Source organism: Anolis sagrei, chromosome 6 (genome assembly GCF_037176765.1).
Source record: "Anolis sagrei isolate rAnoSag1 chromosome 6, rAnoSag1.mat, whole genome shotgun sequence".
Classification (NCBI taxonomy): domain Eukaryota; kingdom Metazoa; phylum Chordata; class Lepidosauria; order Squamata; family Dactyloidae; genus Anolis; species Anolis sagrei.
The window spans coordinates 40,988,546-41,007,876 of NC_090026.1; the positions used below are offsets into that span (position 1 = coordinate 40,988,546).

A 19,331-nucleotide genomic window follows, 5' to 3' on the forward strand; every position below is an offset into this window, starting at 1 on the left:
ATTTCCGCAGAGGAGGGAAATGAGTCAGAATAGTTGTCCTAACGTTGCAGCCACTTTGGGATTTCCATGTTTATACTTGCAACTATCAAGTGAGCATTCCACTTTCCATAAGGGTTACTCCCATTTCTGATTTCTTCTCATTCATGTTGAACTTGATCCTGACGCATTCACAAGTATAACACATGTTTGATGGCATAAAAAGGATGCATTTTATTTCTGTTCGTGTAGTTATGAATTCATACATACATTACATTTTCGGGACTAGAGAAACATTTAACATTAGCCATGATTTAAAAAACGGATAGGTCATACAACAGAAGTAGAGACTGTAAACACTAACAGTCTCCATTGAACAATCCAATTATTACTTCTCCTTTAAATGTTGCATTGTCATATTCACTGAGTGGCCACACAGAACACTTTCAAAAGTTTTAGTTGCTGGTATTTCTATCATTATTCTTTTACTTCTTCCATCCAAGCAGATCGGTTGTAACTGAGGCAGTTCACTGATATAACAGAAGCACTGAAATCTGGTAAAATATTCACATAGCCGTTCAATACAAACATGAAAGAAACCGCATTTAGATGGAAAGTTGCAAAATATTTCACCCGAATATGTTCTGAGGATGATGCCAGCTATTTCTCAATCGTTTTGCTTGATTGTGTTGTAGATAGATGACTCGAACAGCCTTCTGCTGCCGATATTGGGATGTGAAGCTAAGAGTGCTCTGCAAGCTTTGGATGGAAGAAGCATTACATAGCCCAACAACAATGTTCTTGGAGTCTAACCTGTTCTTTGAGTTATTTGGAGCGCTGATTCAGAAAATTGATTGGATACACTGCATCAGCTCTAGTTTCTTAGATATGCTTATCAGGATTTTCTATGGGCAAGCTGTTGAAGACTGATATATGGCATATGTACTATATCTCAAAAACTAGAGCTGATTGGAGAAAACTGGTACCATTTTTGGAATCAGCAGGTCAAATATACTCAGAAACAGGTCAAACATTTGAGGCACCAAAATGTGTGTTGGCCATTGTTATTCTTGAAGGATTAGCACAGTGGTTCTCAATCTTGGGTCCCCAGATTTTTTTGGCCTACAATTCCCAGAAATCCCAGCCAGTTTACCAGCTGTTAGGATTTCTGGGAGTTTGTTTTTTTTTTTGTCGTGTCAGGAGTGACTTGAGAAACTGCAAGTTGCTTCTGGTGTGAGAGAATTGGCCGTCTGCAAGGACGTTGCCCAGGGGATGCCCGGATGATTGGATGTTTTTATCATCCTTGTGGGAGGCTTCTCTCATGTCCCCTCATGAGGAGCTGGAGCTGATAGAGGGAGCTCATTCGCCTCTCCCCGGATTCGAACCTGCGACCTGTCGGTCTTCAGTCCTGCCGGCACAGGGGTTTAACCCACTATGCCACTGGGGGATCCTTCTGGGAGTTGAAGGCCAAAAACATCTGGGGACCCCAGGTTGAGAACCACTGGACTAGCATCTCACAGTGGTTCCCAACCTTTTGGGCCTCCAGGTGTTTTCTGACTTCAACTCCCGGAAATCCCAGTCATCTTACCAACTGAAAGGATTTGTGGGAATTTATATCCAAAACACCTGGAGGTCCAAAGGTTGGGAACCACTGAGGCAAAGCAATTTGGGAACAGAGTGGAATTCTATTCAAACCAATTTGACACAATTCTTGATTTTAATAAGTTACAATCACAGGTGACAAAAATTAAATAAGACCATTCCACATAAAAAACACAAGGTAATCACACAAACTGGACTTAATAAAACTGATATTTTTTTCTGGCAACAGAAAATTAGTGACTTGTACATCTATGTCTTTTAAGGCTTGACTTATATATCTCAATACCAGATGGACACACCTATGTGAAAATGCCATTCAAAATAGTGAAGCCTGTTGGTCTACCACCACTGCCACCTAAAACCTTGAAATATTCTTGGGTTGCTAGATAAAGGGATAAGAATCTTGCTCCACCAAGATATTTTAGACTATTTCTACAATCCACATTGGTGGGAGATATAGGCCAAAATATCTAGAAGCCCGTGGTTCTCTGCCCTTAGACTGATGAAGATAGCAACTGATTACAGCCAAGGCAACAAATGTTTTAGACATGGAAACAAATAGCCGCTAGAACAGTGGCTCACAACTTTTGGGCCTCCAGATGTTTTGGCCTTCAACTCCCAGAAATCCTAACAGCTGGTAAGCTAGCTGGGATTTCTGAGAGTTGTAAGCCAAAACATCTGGGGACCCACAGGTTGAGAACCACTGCCCTAGATGCTGGTTGACTGCAATGCCCATCAACTTAAGGCAGCACTTCCAGGAAGTGATAGGAGTTGATGCCCAACAACATCAAGAATCCCTGGTTCACCATCTCTGCTTAACAATAAAGTATTGCTATTTGCAGATGGAAGAATGCATTGAGTCCAAAAGGTAAATACTATACCAGCAAGTAATTTCAAAATAACTCTGTACTAACCCTTTCTAAACATGCAGCATATGTATGCTTGCAATCCAGGGGGTGGATCAAGATCTCATCACATTGGGGACTTTCATTGGCTTGGTTTTTAGGGCTATTCCTGGGTTTATTTGGGGCACTGATTCAGAAAATTGCATTGGAGAGGCAGCATCAGCTCTAGTTCCTTAGATATGGTCTTTGTGATTTTTTGTGTGCAAATAGATTAAGACTGGTATATAACATATGTTCAGTATCTCAAAAACTAGAGCTGATGGGGGAAATTGATGCCACTTTTGGAATCAGTGGGTCAGTGGCAAAATATGCACGACAAAATCCCTAACCAGCCTGACTGATGCAAGATAAGGTGGAAATAGTTCAAAAAGCAACTTTTGTGATGAGTCTGTTGTAAGTACAACTAAATCAGGATGCAGCCCCACATTAAGTATATTCTATGTGTAACGAAAGAGATGCATTACATAGTGCGCTCAAGAGATTTTCAGAGGTGAGAACATGGAACTCCCTTGTTCGTCACCTTGCAATTTAGTCTACCTACTAACACAGGCAGTACTTTTATGTTTAAATATTAAACAGTAGTTTAATGTTGCACATCTCAACATACACGCCACAGCAAAATTGCAGGAAATCACACCCTGCATGTCTATGGCTTGCCAAGACGAAAGTGTATTTGGATAATCACTTTTAAAAAACCTAAGGATTGTATTGCTAGCACTGTTATAAATATTAAATAAGTGATAAATACTGTGGTACCAATGACATTAAAGCTCTATAGTCCAAACTGAAGATTTGACATGTTTCTAACACATAACACATACAATAAATACAAATAAATAAACCTAATAAATTAAAAAAAAACCAAATAACTTAGGAAGAGATTGCCAAAAGGCTAAACCATTAGAAATTTGGCAATGAAAATAACTTAAGGGTTTTCCATGCAAAAGTTGAGTTGCAATCACAGATACATTTGCTGAAGTTCATCCAAAGCTGTCATGTAGCAAAATATTTGAAGTGAGAATTTCTAAGAAATGTTTAGATGACTCAAATCCAAATGCCCGACATTCAAATAGTACCTACGTATGTATGTGTGTGTGTGTATATATATAATCGTGTCAGAAGGGAATTGAGAATATACCGCAAGTTGCTTCTGGTGTGAGAGAATCGGCCATCTACAAAGATGTGGCCAGGGGATGCCCAGATGTGTTACCATCCTGCGGGAGGCTTCTCTCATGTTCCCATATGGGAAGCTGGGGATAACAGACAGGAGCTCACCCTATTTCACGGATTCGAACCGCCAACCTTAAGGTCTTCAGGTCAGCAGTTCAGCCGGCACAAGAGTTTTAACCCATTGCGCCACACGGCTCCAAGTACCTATATGGATTGTATACAACCTGCGCTTTTGCAGAAAGAGGAAAGAGTTAATACTTTATGATCAAGAAAATGCTGCTAGAAGATTCATTATATTTTAGCCTCTGAGGTCATCAGAGTTTGAAAATTACAAGAACTACCATTACAGCATTGTTCATTGGGTATTTTTGCCAATCAAAGTTTCAAACATGTGTTTGGAAGAACTTCACCAACTGGGTTAAAATTCAGTATGAAGTTGTGGGCACAATGATAAAAAGGATTAGTTCAGTAGCAAAAATATAATCCACATTATTTCCTGTCAAAAGAAAACGGCAGAGGAGAACCCCAATAAGCCAGTAAAAATGGCCTTTGGTTGCTGCCTGTATTAAAACCCTGTTTTATTCTACCACCACTTTAAATAAAATATATTTTGACGTGTTTAAAAATGAATAAATAATAAAATTCAGCGGCCCTGTCAGTCTAAGCAATTCTGTCAGGAAAAGGGCATCCATCTCCCTTCAGTCTGCATCTTTGGTCAAAGAGAAGTCAATCAGGAGCATCCTCCCGGGAGAATCCTTCACGCCTCCCTTCAAATTACACAATGCAATGGTTTAGCGCTCGTGTAATGACATCCATGAACAGCATGAATTTGCGGAGGACAAGATAGCTTCCAATTTCTCTTTGTGCCTGAAAAATGTTGGACTGGTTTTCTGCTTGTGGATAGGTGACAACAGGCAGGCTACTTTCTTCAAACTGCAGAAGAGAAAGAAGAGAAAAACCTCATATTAGTTTTTAACCTGAATCTGAATAGAGACCCTAATTCCCGAAGTTTAGAAATACATTAATGTGATCTAAAGTCATCCACTTTATCTCATTTGGTGGCGAAAAGAACACTTGATGTTTGATAAGGTCTCCGAAAGAAGAAGAAGAAGAAGAAGAAGAAGAAGAAGAAGAAGAAGAAGAAGAAGAAGAAGAAGAAGAAGCAGAAGAAGAGAAAGAAAGAAGGAAGGAAGGAAGGAAAGAAAGGAGTCACATACTCCTTTATTTAAGGAGATATGTCTTTTGAGGCAGTGCTGCCATCCCCTTCAACATTTCACACATGAAAACCAGGACACAGCAGAAGTGACTACCCAAGGAAGAACACACAAATCAGGACACGTTTGCAAGCAGTTTGCTTTTGCCTGAGCCAACTGGGAAGGATAAGATTTCACTCTCCTTTCTTCTTGCTGAGCACAAACTACTTTTGCACTTTGGACTCGGTTTACAGGAATTAAAGTCATGAGAGAATTAAGGTCATGAGAGGAGACTGAGAAGAGAGACGGGGAAATTATAATAACATATGAAAAAGTGGGGTGAGAGAGGCTTAATTAGGATGTCTGGAGGGCACATGATCCTCTTAGCCATCATGAAGGACAAGGACAAAAACACTATTTTTATAGTTGGTACACTTCTAGCTCTGCATACCGTTGATCAAGGCCCCATCTACACTGCCATACAAAATCCAGATTATCTGCTATCAGGACAGAAAGCAACTAACCAATTAAGGACCTTATCACACACACACATGTGCCGCTTTGTCAGCAAACATGGTGAAATTGCCCCGTGCACTGTTCTGGCATGTCACTCAACCAGGGCATCCTTCCCGTGTTGAACAGGAAGCATCCTAGGGTGCTTCCATGCTGGTTGGAGAGGGGAGGCTCTGCCGGGACATCATATGATGAGCTGCATGCCCATCTGTTTCTCAACTGGCTGGCAAGCGTCCTAGGATGCTTAAATTGGTAACTCTGATGAAGTCCTCAATAACATTTATATTCAGTTCAATGCACTAAGTATGTTATCAGATAAGCTCCTTTACCCATCATATACTGCTTCCTCTCCTCTTTCCCGATGAAGCCCATTACACGACCCATGCGTACTTTCAGCTAGACTCCATCCAGAAAGGGGAGAGTAAGCGGCGTATGCCGCTACCGCGGCAAGTACATGGGAGGCTTCCCGTGTTGCCTTTAGGACAATGGGGAGAAGCCAGATAGCAATGCTTCCCCCATAAGATGGGGTCCCTGCTAATTTGCACGATGCAGGACGTGAAGTGACAGGCTCTCCATGATCCTCACCAGGATCTTTGTGATGAGGTCCTAATCATAGCAAGCCACTGCTCCTTCACACTGCCTGCTCCAACACTTCTGTTCCTCTGCTAGAGGCAAAGGCCCCTTCCACGTAGCTGAATAAAAACCCACATGTTCTGCTTTGAACTGGAATGTATGGCAGTGTGGACTTAGATAACCCAGTTCAAAGCAGATATTGTGTGGTTTTCTGCCTTCATATTCTGGGTTGTGTGGAAAGGCTCAAAGTCTCTCCATTTACTCTGTGACTCATGATAATATTCTTTCCTTTCCCCAACATGGTTGGAGCAAGCTATACACCAGTTTCTCACCTGCAGTTGGATGTTGGTGGAGAGGTTTGAGGTGTCCAGCTGGAGACTGGATACTCTGTTCATGTAATTTGGCAGGATCTGTTTAATGTGTGAGAGGTAGCCATAGTAGGTGTGCAGGCCTGCCCGCAATTGCTTGAAACAATTTCCCTGCAAGGAAAAGATTTAAAAAGGAAAGAAAGAAAAAATAAGTCTTTCATGTGGCCAGACCTCTCCTTCCACCTCAGTTTTCGGCCCATTGGCAACACTATTTAGGCTGGAGAGCATAACTGCACACACTTCCTGGAGTGCTGGTTTCGTAGATATTTATTTTAGTATATTTATAGAACACACTAAATAAATAAAACAAAGGACAGTAGACAGACATATTCTAAGGGATTGGTGTTGTTTCAAAATCATAGCAGTTTTGACAAGAGGGTGGGAATACATGCGAGGTATTGGGAGAGGAAAGGAGAGAGAAATGTGTGCGCACATGTAATTTAGCATGCAAAGTGATGTCTCAAAATAGTTTTAGGTTTTAAATCAGTCAGATATTTACATACGACATATGTGATATAGGGGCGAGTAGTTAACCAACCACACTGACTTCCTAGGATGAAATACGAGACATTTATTTATTTACGACATTTGTATCCCGCCCATATCAGCCTGAAGGCGATTCAGGGCGGCGTACAAGTCAGCAACAATTAGATGCCATATATAAAAATACATACATCGGTAAATAGAAAAAAAATCAAAATACATTTAAAAACCACAAAAACAATGAATAATAGAAATTATAAAAACTATGTCTTCTTGTTCAAATCCTCAACCGTTCCATCGTCTTAGCCATTCCTAATTTATTTTCCGATTTGAGTTTTTGGTCATGCCATGGTTCCAAACACTTACTCAAAGAGCCAGATTTTCACTCTTTTTCTAAAGGTCAGGAGGAAGGGGGGTGATCTAATATCCCTAGGCAGGGAGTTCCACAGACATGAGACATGGCCCAATTGGGACAGATATGTATTACATGTTTGGGTTGTGATTGAGTGGGATGAACACAGAAATTAAAAGAGAATACTATAGACTTTTAGGACACTCAGCTTCCATCTGTATCAAAGAACAACTTAAAAAGAAGCTATAAATTGATATATTAAGGACGGATATATTAATTAGGTTATACGAGGTGAAAGCAAGGAGAGGATTTCCCCATATGCACCAAGAATTTGATTTTGTTAAAAAAAATCCGGGTAGCTCTGTTAATGCTCCGACCTTCTCAATTCTCCCAGCACTCACTTTGTATGCTAGGAGTTGTTAGATCATTAAGAAATATTTGCTGGGAAAACAGATAAGGGGAGTTCCCTTGAATGCTGTTATCACCAATATTTATTTAGCTGTTTGGTAATCTTCCTTTGGAAGGGTTGAATGAAATATACTGCAAGATGTTAGACTCCATAATGATCATTGTAGAGTTGGTTACTGGAGACACAAAATCATGTAGTCCATGGGGCGAATGCATTCAAAGCTAATGTAGGTTTGGATGCATTTGGCCTATGGACTACACTTCCTCGAAATAAGACACAAAACCCATTATGAATGATGTTTCAACCTAAATGCATTTTGAATGAGAGGACATAGCCAAGGCAGGTGGGAGCAGGGCGTGAAGTATTTGCTTCTATTTTGCTTCATAGTTACCATTTTGGAATAGTTTGGTTATGCATTTTAAAGTTGGTGAACGCATAATGTATTTATTTAGAACTTTTGTATCCTGTTCTTCTGTACCTCCGTGGAGGGACTCAGAACGGCTAACACGAAAATTCAATGCTATACAATAAATAATGTCATAAAACAACATACAATAAATAAGTTCTAAAATACATATAAAAACAATTCATCACATTAAAAACAACATCCAACTCAGCCCCAAACACTGTCTATATCAAATCATTCATCAATCTGCAAATGCCTGCCTCCAAAGCCAAGATTTTAGCTGCTTCCTGAATGACAGGAGAGAGAAGGCAGACCTAATCTTGCCAGGGAGAGAGTTGCATAGCCATGGGGCCACCACAGAGAAGGCCCTGTCTCTCATCCCCACCAAATACGCCTGCGAAGATGGTGGGACCAAGAGCAGGGCCTCTCCAGAAGATCTTAAGATTTATTCAGACAAGGTGAATCTTTGACTTTCTCTAAATCCAAAAGAGTAAGTTTCCTTATCACACTAGAGAATGAATAAACTTCAAATCCGGTTTCTGCCTCCTGCAGAATTCTGGGGTTTGTAGTTTAGTGAGACTGTTAAAGGCTCCTTCCTAAACTGCAAAACCCAGAATTCTGCAGAAGGCAGCAACTGGATTTAAAGTGGAGTCATTCTCTAGTGTGATGAGGTTCCAAGTGAGGATTTGAACCCTGGTCTCCAGAATCCTAGTTCAACACTCAGATCGCTACATTAAACCTATTCTGTTCTGAAGTAGTAGGACTACATTTTTTAAAAATGGATAATGTCAAAATGACACTCGGAAACAATATTCCAAAAAAATCCCACCAATTCCCATCTTATAGGTATTGTAGGGGGGAAAAGACAATTTCAGATCCGGAGTCTTGTTTCTCCAGTTGGACCAGCCTCTTCTGTTCGACTGTGCTCCTTATCTAATCTCCTCTCCGAATGCCTTTCAACCTTGCTAACGTGTATCTTAAAACTTTCAAAAGTGCTGAACAAGGATTACACAATTCCATCTCCAAGTCGATTCATTTCCCTCTGAGTTTGGTTACCAAGAAGAACCCCTTCCCCTGCCCCCAATTTTGGTAACTAAGGTCAGGAAACTGAATCACATGAACTGTCATTATCCAAGATGTGTTTATAAATAAACGAATAAGGCTTGCAAAAGGCACACACTCAATTATTCCCTCTCTCTTGTTCCAAGTTTTACTGTGCTGGATTTACCGGGAAGGAAACAAAAATGAGTAATTTATGGTGAACTTTATGAGGAATGGAGCTGGATCTATTCGATAATCCATTTCGAAGCAGATAATCTGGATTCAGAAACTGGATTATATGGCAGTGTAAATGAGGCCTGGCTAAAATTTTATCTAATACATAGATCATTGCTACTGGAGAACCTGAATCATAGTTGGCTTCTTGTTATGGGTGGCTTATGAAAACTAATGTATGGCTATCATCACACTGATAAGTTAAAAGTGTGGCGCTTAGACTCACACCATGCCTCCTAGCCCTACCTGTAGATCTGCAGCATTCTGTGTTGCTCTCCCATCCAAGTAAGAACAAGGCCCAAAACTTGCTTAGCTTTTGAAATCATATGAGACTGGGTATGTTCAGGGGATATAATGGTGCTTTAACCCAAAGGAGCTACTTAAATAAACTGCTGTTTGTTTTGCAATAGAGTAGTTTGGCTGGATTTGATCCTATGACTGAAAGTAGCCAGCTTTTAAATTAGAGGTCAAGTACCAAATCCTTTGTGAGAAAAAAGGTGCTTTTAAATAGCATGCGAAAACAAGAACTTGGAAACATTATGTTTGGCCAGCAACTCCCAGAATCCTGCAGACACCATTGTCTGTGTCCATTCTATCTTTGGATTCTATCACTTGTAGTCCAGAGAAGTAGTTTTGAAGTTCTGGAACTACCACTGCTTTATCCCTAGTTATTTATACCTACTAGTATAGTATTGTTTTATGAACCAACTCAAGTGTAACTGCACACGAGGGAAAGTAAAATGTTAACCAAGAACTTTCTGTCCATTAAGGGAAATGGGCTTAAATAAATAGTAACTGCTACTCACCAGATCGCAGGTTGCTTTCTGGCAATGGGAATGATCCACTTGCTCAATGCTCAGGAAATCCTGCATGAAGAGAAACTGATCATCGGTGCCGAGGCTGAAATCTGTACGCTAGAAGACAGAGGAATAAACAAGGAATTGTAGTCAGAACGAGCAATTGCCTGGTACAAATGTATAACGTGCTCAACATATCACACTTCAAATTATTGTCTCAAACCTACACCTGCTGATAGACTTTATAAGGTAGCTGGCATTGCCCCCCCCCACTCCTCCCCAATGTGCGACAGAAAGTTGCTGCTAATCGCAAAGAAATAAGGTTGAACACTGTGAAAGCCATCCACTGTATGGCTATCAGCCTCCTCCCAGTAGACTTAAATCAAGGAAACGTTTCGTGAGAACCACCACTTCTCTAAATGTTCCTCCAGCTGTGGACAGCAAAATCAGGCAATTCCAACTGGGTGATGCTCAAAAGGGTCTGCCTCCAGGGACAAACCAAGAATGGGCAATGTGGAAGTCCCTGAACAGACTTAGAAGTGGAGTTGGCAGATCAAAAAACAACCTACCAAAATAGCACTAGAAGAATCCTCCGCCTTGTGTGGCTGTGGAGCAGAACAAACATCTGTATGCTTGCTCATAATGCCCTGCCTCATGCACAGAGGAAAAACTCTTTAAAGCTACAGACAATTCAGTCGCTATTACCCATTTTTGGTCTAAACTTATTTAGCTCCCTTTATTTTATCAGTTTTAAACTTATTTATTTATGCAATGCTTTTGACGCAAAATAAAAAACCCTTCAAATTATTATTATTATTATTATTATTATTATTATTATTATTATACAATCATTGCCCTTTTTTCTCTCGACATTGAGACCCAAAGCAACCCATACTTCAAAAGCAATGCCATTAAAAACAGACAAAGGGTAAATATTAAAATGGAATCAGACTTCCTTCTCTCCACCAGACAACACCCATGATTTTTTGGCAATTCTTTTAGTTGTCGTGGTGCCATGAGGAAGTCTTGACAAATCCTAAGTAAACAGGTTAGGTTTCGAATAAACAGAGTTGTCCTTCTCCCCAGAACTCAGCATCCCAACTAGAACAAGATGTTCATATTGGAGGAGTGTATATCTCAATGATGCTCAGCTTTATCTGTGGAATAATTTGGAATGCACTTGCAAAGATGGCAAAAGTGCGTGAATAAGAGGATTCCCCAAGACCACCGAAAAACTGTGAACTATACAATTTTTATCCACTGTACAGAAAACAGCTTTCTGGGTACTGAGTTTAGATCGTCTGAACAATATATTGGGGTTTATTTCCCATAAAGAGCTAAATTCAGAGTCGAAATCCAATGCTCAGACTACTACATTATGCCGGCTCCTTCCAAAGGCCTTTGCCAACCTACCTGCACCATCCAGACTAAAGAATTTAAATGGTTGCAAAATGAGTAGCAAGCAACTCCCCTTGTGGTGTAATTTTTCTTTCAGATTAACAGATAAAGAGCAATATGAAATACATTTCATTTTGATTTGACAGATCTAGTCAAACTGGCCCCCAAAAGGAAGCGAATGAGAAGGCCAACGCTTTACCAGTTCATGTTTGCAAACCATTTTGCTCCTTTTGTCAGTGAATGGTGACCTTTCCGGGTTGGCAAAAACTCACAGATGCCGGGAAGTTCGAAACCAATAAATTTGTAGGGATTAAATCGGGGCTTGACCAAATTCACAATACTAGGAAAAGTGAAAGCGACACTCTATATGGGATTAAGAGTTCTTGGAGGAGCAAACTGTAATTTAGAGGAAATGGCTAGAAGAGGAGTCCCTCGGCAGAATGGCTTGCCAACTATTTTGTTTATCTGAGAACTCAACTTGGCAAGAATGAGCCATTTTAAATCATGTTTGCCCAATCAAGATTAGTACATTAGGACCTCTTTATATGTAGTTGCTTTCCTAACAATTAGATGTCAATAGGTAATATAAGTAGATGGCAGTTTTTTCCAGGACTGATTTCAGTAGTGTTCAGATCTACTTTTCACCCTTTGATCCATCAGATTTTTTGGATTTCAACTTCAAGTCCAAGGCAGTATGAGCTTACCATCGATTCTTTCAAGTCACTGATCTCGCTCTTCATCCTGGCGACAAATTCTTTGTTTTTCCATTTAAACTGGATGAGTTCTGGGTCCCCAGAGGACTCGGGCAAGGGTGCAGCCGAGCACGTCAAGAATGACCAAAGTGCAATGCAAATGAGAGAAAGAATACCACCTGGAAGAAGAAAAGGTGGTGGCATTACAAAAAAATCATAAAACTATCAACCATGTTAATATCCATTAGAATTGTTGTTCATTCATTCAGTCATTTCCAACTCTTTGTGACCTCATGGACCAGCCCACGCCAGAGCTCCCTATTGACCGTCACCTCCCCCAGCTCCTTCAGAGTCAAGCCAGTCACTTCAAGGATGCCATCCATCCTGCCCTTGGTCGGCCCCTCTTCCTTTTTTCCTTCCATTTCCCCCAGCATAATTGTCTTCTCTAGAAGAATTAGGGACAGGGAATTTATCTTTTTGGAGTATTGGGTTATATGAGTCTACACTGCCATATAATCCAGTTCAAAGCAGATAATCTGGATTTTATATCGCAGTGTAGAAGGGGCCCTTGGTTTCATTGACTGCAGCTCACATCAGAGGAGTTTATTAGAACAGTGAAGTGTGGGCGCTGCAGTTCAGTTCAGAAACATCTTAAGGGACCTTAGGTCACCCATTACTATATGAAGATAATAATGAATTTAAGTTGCAGGAAGCAGGTTTGCAGATGAATGTGAAATACAACATGTTCAGTTTTGAATCTAGCAACAGAATAAACAAACACAAGGATGACATCTTAAGTATTTGTGACACTTTTTGGTTGTTGCAAATGTTCTCATTTTTTTTGTCGTGCCAGGAGTAACTTGAGAAACTGCAAGTCGCTTCTGGTGTGAGAGAATTGGCCGTCTGCAAGGACGTTGCCCAGGGGATGCCCGGATGATTTGATGTTTTTATCATCCTTGTGAGAGGCTTCTCTCATGTCCCCGCATAAGGAGCTGGAGCTGATAGAGGGAGCTCATCCGCTTCTCCCCGGAATCGAACCTGCCATCTGTCGGTCTTCAGTGCTGCTGGCACAGGGGTTTAACCCACTGCGCTACCGGAGGCTCCATAATGTTCTCATTGAATAGAAGTCATTTCATGCACCTAGTAAAGTTCTTTAAATCCCAGGCAAGCATCAATTGTCCTCTAAGGGACCTTCCAGACAGGTCCTATATCCCATCTCATCCCAAGGTTTTCTATTTATCACAGATTATCTGGCAGTGGGGACTCATATAATCCAGGTTAAAGCAGAAAACTTGGGATCTGCTCCTGGGATATAGGGCCTGTCTGGAAGGCCTCTTCCACACAGCTGAATACAATCCCACAATATCTGTTTTGAACTGGGATATATGACAGTGTGGACTCAGATAACCGAGTTCTAAGCAGATATTGTGGGATTTTCTGCCTTGACATTCTGGGTTATATGACTGTGTGGAAGGGCCCTTGGCCCCTTTTACACTGCCATATAAAATCCACATTATCTGCTTTGAACTGGATTATATGGCAGTGTAGACTAAGATAATCAATCCAGTTCAAATCAGATGTGAATTTTCTGCTTTGATAACCTAGATTATCTGTCAGTGTAGAAGGGGCCTTAATGTTATTCTAGTGCAAATTCTTGTGAAGTCCATCTCACTTCACTTCACCAATCAGTGATGGTGTGTCCAGAATGCCTCTATTTATTTTCCTAGTAAAATCTTTCATCACGTGATCAAAAATTGCGCAAAACTTTAAGAAATACTGGTATGATTTTCTTTTAAAAGATAACAACTTTTACCTGTTTCAGTATAGGTTTCTGACTCTGTTCCACCTTTTACCTGCTTTTAGCTTTGTTTTTAATCAGTTTTCATGGATTTTAACGGTGATATTTTTTTAAAAATGCTTGCTATTCCATTGTTTCACAATGTTTGTATATTTGTAGATTTTAAGTAGTTTTATTTATTTACCATATGTATATACCACCTTTCTCAACCCGAAGGCTGGTTTACAATCGGCATGATTCAATGCCGCCATCAACATAAAATATAGTTAAAACATTAACATATAGTATAAACCATATGTATTGTCGAAGGCTTTTATGGCCGGAATCACTGGGTTGTTGTAGGTTTTTTCGGGCGATATGGCCATGGTCCAGAGCAGTGGTTCTCAACCTTCCTAATGCCGCGACCCCTTTCTACAGTGCCTCATGTTGTGGTGACCCCCAACCATAAAATTATTATTGTTGCTACTTCCTAATGTTAATTGTGTTACTGTTATGAATCATGATGTAAATATCTGAAATGCAGGATGTATTTTCATTCACTGGACCAAATTTGGCACAAATACCCAATAACGGCGCTCCATCCAGTCATGCTGGCCACATGATCTTGGAGGTGTCTATGGACAACACTGGCTCTTTGGCCTAGAAACTGAGCACCAACCCCCAGAGTTGGACACTAATGGACTTAATGTCGGTGGAAAGCTTTTACCTTACCTTACCCAATATGCCAAAATTTGAATACTGGTGTGGTTGGAGGGAGAATTGATTTTGTCATTTGTGAGTTGTACTTGCTGAGATTTATAGTTCACCTACAATCAAAGAGCATCCTGGACTCCACCAATGAGGGAACTGAACCAAACTTGGCACACAGAACTCCCACAACCAACAAAAAGTACTGGAGGGGGTTGGTGGGCATTGACCTTGAGTTTTGGAGTTGTAGTTCACCTACCTCCAGCTAGAGCACTGTGGACTCAAACAATGATGGAATTCGACCAAACTTGGCACAAATACTCCATATGCCCAAATGTGAACACTGGTGGAGTTTGAGGAAAATAAACCTTGACATTTGTGAGTTGTAGTTGCTGGGATTTATAGTTCACTTACAATCAAAGAGCATTCTGAACCTCACCAATGATAGAATTAGACCAAACTTCCCAGACATGACCAAAAAAAAAATACTGTGTTTTCTAATGGTCTTTGGTGACCCCTCTGACACCTGCTCACGACCCCTCCAGGGGTCCCGACCCCCAGGTTGAGAAACACTGTTCTAGAGGCATTCTCTCCTGACGTTTCGCCTGCATCTATGGCACTAACTCACTATCTCTGAGTATGCTTGCCATAGATGCAGGCGAAACGTCAGGAGAGAATGCCTCTAAAACATGGCCATACAGCCTGAAAAAACCTACAACAACCGATAAACCTTATGCTTTTAATTTAAGCTGCTTTGAATCTCCTTTGTGGATAGAAAAAGCCAGGTATAAATAAATATAATATAAACATAATAAACAAACAAACAAACAAATAAATAAAGGAAAGAAAGGCTGCATAAGGACACCTTTTCAAATGCCTCTGAAGATGTGGGCTGTAGTCTATGGCTGGCTCTACAGTTCAGTTTGAACTTCATTATATAGTCAGTGTAGTCCCATACAATACAGTTTTAACTGCATGATATGGGTCTGCACTGACCATACCACGCAGTTCAAACTGCATGACATGGCAATGTAGATGCCTAAAGAAACCTTATATGGAAATAAAGTAAGGCCCCCATCTACACTGACATGTAAAATCCAGATTATTTGCTTTGAGCTGGATTAGACTCATATAATCCAGTTCAAAGCAGATGATCTGGATTTTAAATGGCAGTGCAGATTTGGTCTAAGTTTCAAAAGTGCCACAGGATTCCTTCTTTCCTCCCTGACACTTAAAAAAATTGAAGCAGTTTGCGTACAGCAGAAAGGAAATTGGAATCAACCCTCCAATATTTTCATGTGTAAAGGTCACCCATTACTTAGCACAGCCCACTCAAGCTTCTGCAGACTGCTGCAAATAAGCTGGGTTCATTTGTGAGCAAAGAATAACTTGCTCCACAACTTCCGTGAAACTTCCAGCCTTGGGATTCTGTTTCGTCTTTTAAAAGCTCAATGTGAGGCATGATTTAACCACAGACATGCGGTTAAGTTTTGGGAGTGGCTTTGGCCTGATTGGGCAGCTTTGGGCAAATCAAGACTTTGGTAGCCTCAAGCCTAAATATCCTAAAGGCACCAGATTCTGTCTGATCTTGGAAGCAGGATCAGCCTTGGTTAGTATTTGGATGGGAGTGTGCCAAGCTACTAGATACCAAGTGCTGCAAGCGAATAGGCTTCAGAGAAAGGAACTAGTAAAACAACTTTGGAGTATTCCTTGCGTAAGAAAACCCAATGAAATTCATAGGTGGACAAGTGGCTTGAAGGCATAGATACACAAGTATAAAACAAGTGTGAAGATGAATTACATAAAACATAAGATGTCCAAAAATATTGTTGGAGAGGCATATAAACGAGATTAGGCTACACTTTTAGAGAAATTCATTTGATACAAAGCCCCATTGAACCATTGATGATAGGACGACTTCGGAGAGCTTGTATTCAGAAGTCAAAGTTGGTCAGACAGCAATTAACAACTACGGATGCATCCATACTGTAGAATTAACACAGTTTGACACCAGATTACCTGCCATGGTTCAATGCTATGGAATAATGGGAGTTGTGGTTTGTCACTCTTTGCCAGAGAAGGCTCCAAACCTTATAAAACTACAAGTCTATCAAAATATTTAAACTAGATGCAATGCAAAGAGAGAGGTTTTATATCTGACTCTGGCATGTTGACCTATCAATGGCAGAAAGTGCCAGCTATACTGCAAGATGAATACAGTTCAAAACACTATGGCAGCGTTTCTCAACCTGGGGGTTGAGACCCCTGGGAGGGTTGTGAGGGGGTGTCAGAGGGATTACCAAAGACCATCAGAAAACACAGTATTTTCTGTTGGTCATGGGGGTTCTGTGTGGAAAGTCTGACCCAATTCTATCATTGGTGGGGTTCAGAATACTCTTTGATTGTAAGTGAACTATAAATCCCAGCAACTACAACTCCCAAATGTCAAGGTCTATTTTCTCCAAAGTCCACCAATGTTCACATTTGGGCATATTGAGTATTTGTGCCAAGTTTGGTCCAGATCCATCATTGTTTGAGTCCACAGTGCTCTCTGGATGTAGGTAAACTACAACTCCAAAACTCAAGGTCAGTGCCCAGTATTTTCTTTTGGACATGGGAGTCCTGTGTACCAAGTCTGGTTGAATCCCATCATTGGTGAAGTTCAGAATGCTCTTTGATTGTAAATGAACTATAAATCCTAGCAACTACAACTCCCAAATATCAAGGTCTATTTTCTCCAAACCCCACCAGTGTTCACATTTGGGCATATTGAGAATTTGTGCCAAGTTTGGTCCAGATCCATCATTGTTTGACACCACAGTGCTCTCTGGATGTAGGTGAACTACAACTCCAAAACTCAAGGTCAGTGCCCACCAAGTATTTTCTATTGGTTATGGGAGTTCTGTATGCCAAATTTGATTGTCGGTGAACTATAAATCCCAGCAACTACAACTTACAAATGACAAAATCAACCCCCTCTTCATCCCTACCAGTATTCAAATTTGGGCATATCAGGTATTTGTGCCAAATTTGGAGTAGTGAATGAAAATACATCCTGCATATCAGATATTTACATTATGATTCATAATTACAGTAATGAAGTAGCAACAAAAATAATTTTATAGGTGAGGTTCACCATAACATGAGGAACTGTATTAAAGGGTCACGACATTAGGAAGGTTGAGAAACACTGCACTATGGAATCAATGCTATGGAATTTGTAGATTTGTAGTGAGGCATCAACACTCTCTGGAAGAGAAGTCTCGAGACCTTGTAAAACTGTAACTCCAATGATTCCATACTGTTTAACTATGGCAAATGAAGCCAAAATACATTTATTCTAGACTGTAGATGTTTCCTAAGGCAGGCACAAGATTGCACTGCGAAGAGAGAGAAAAGTTTTTCTTCCAAAAACCTTTCGGTTTTTTCACACTAAAGGAAGAATCAGCCCTTTAGTGAAGAAGAACTAGCCAAACAAGAGAATCAATGATTTTATGACCCTTTAAAACCAGCTGGGACAGCTCAGCACCTTTCCCACAATAAAGCCTGGCCTATTTCCCCCATTGGAGGGATGGCATGTGTCTGGAGACATCATTCCTTTCATTTAAAACCTTATTTGTCTAACAAAACACAACAAAACACCTTCCTTTCTATTGCAAACATGAAGATAGAGCCTGCCAAAGAGATCTTGTCGCACATTGGAGCCTGGGAGAGAAGCACAACTGAAGCAACAGTCTAAAGTTTAGGAAAGTTTGCACTACTAAGTTTGCATGCTGATATTCTATATAGTAACTCAGCAATGAAGTCTTTGAATGTGGACCAAAAAGGTACCTTCTCCTGGCTTTTTAACCCTAGTCGGAAATAATCCAGATGTGCCCAAAGAGTTTGGGAAAGCGCCTTTCCAAAAGTGAGCCGCAAGAGAACAAGAGAACTTACCCGCTGTTGCGAGAGAAGGGAACTGGCCAAAGTCCTACTACTTACTTTGTGCTGCTGACTTCATCCTTCTCTTGGCTGCGGATTTCCTCCTCCCTTTCTTCCTTTTCTTTTTTTTCTTTTTAGGTGGCTGCCTCTGACGTTTGGCTCTGCAACTGCTGGGAAGCCAGAGGAGAGAGATTTGGCCCTGGCTGTGTCCAAAGGCGACTGTGAAAGCCTTCCTCGGCCATGAGGGGTATTTATAATGGAGTTTGAGGAAATTCCAACGAAGGTGAAAGGTGTGGCCATTAATTGTGAAAAGGGGAAAAAAGGGTGTCATTTTTTTTTTGTTATAATAAGCTAGGAGGGGGAAGGCTTACTAGGCTGGGATTCTGGTAAATTTTCTTTGAGGACAAATCTAATTTGAATATCTATATACATCTGCCTTCAGGGCCCCTTCTACACCGCCATATAAAATCCAGATTATCTGCTTTGGATTATATGACAATGTAAAGGTAAAAAAAGTTTTCCACTGACATTAAGTCCAGTTGTGTCCAACTCTAAGCCGAAGAGCCAGCATTGTCCGTAGACACTTCCAAGGTCAAGCGGCCAGCATGACTGCTTTGGATTATATGACAGTGTAAAGATAAAAAAAGGTTTTCCACTGACATTAAGTTCAGTCGTGTCCAACTCTAAGCCAAAGGGCCAGCATTGTCCGTAGACACTTCCAAGATCAAGCGGCCAGCATGACTGCTTTGGATTATATGACAGTGTAAAGGTAAAAAAAAAGGTTTTCCCCTGACATTAAGTCCAGTCGTGTCC

General features: G+C 40.7%; 1 protein-coding gene across 1 annotated transcript; it reads right to left on the minus strand.

Annotated features, from left to right (window-relative positions):
• Positions 1-3,601: 3,601 nt before the first annotated feature.
• Positions 3,602-18,789, minus strand: LOC132779454 (myelomonocytic growth factor-like). The gene is made up of 5 exons (XM_060783146.2): positions 18,579-18,789; positions 12,125-12,291; positions 10,032-10,139; positions 6,265-6,411; positions 3,602-4,586 (listed from the first exon to the last, which is right to left on the minus strand). The coding sequence occupies exons 1-5, from the start codon at positions 18,595-18,597 to the stop codon at positions 4,428-4,430; spliced, it is 600 nt and encodes a 199-aa protein (XP_060639129.2). The 5' UTR covers positions 18,598-18,789; the 3' UTR covers positions 3,602-4,427.
• Between the last annotated feature and the right edge of the window lie 542 nt (positions 18,790-19,331).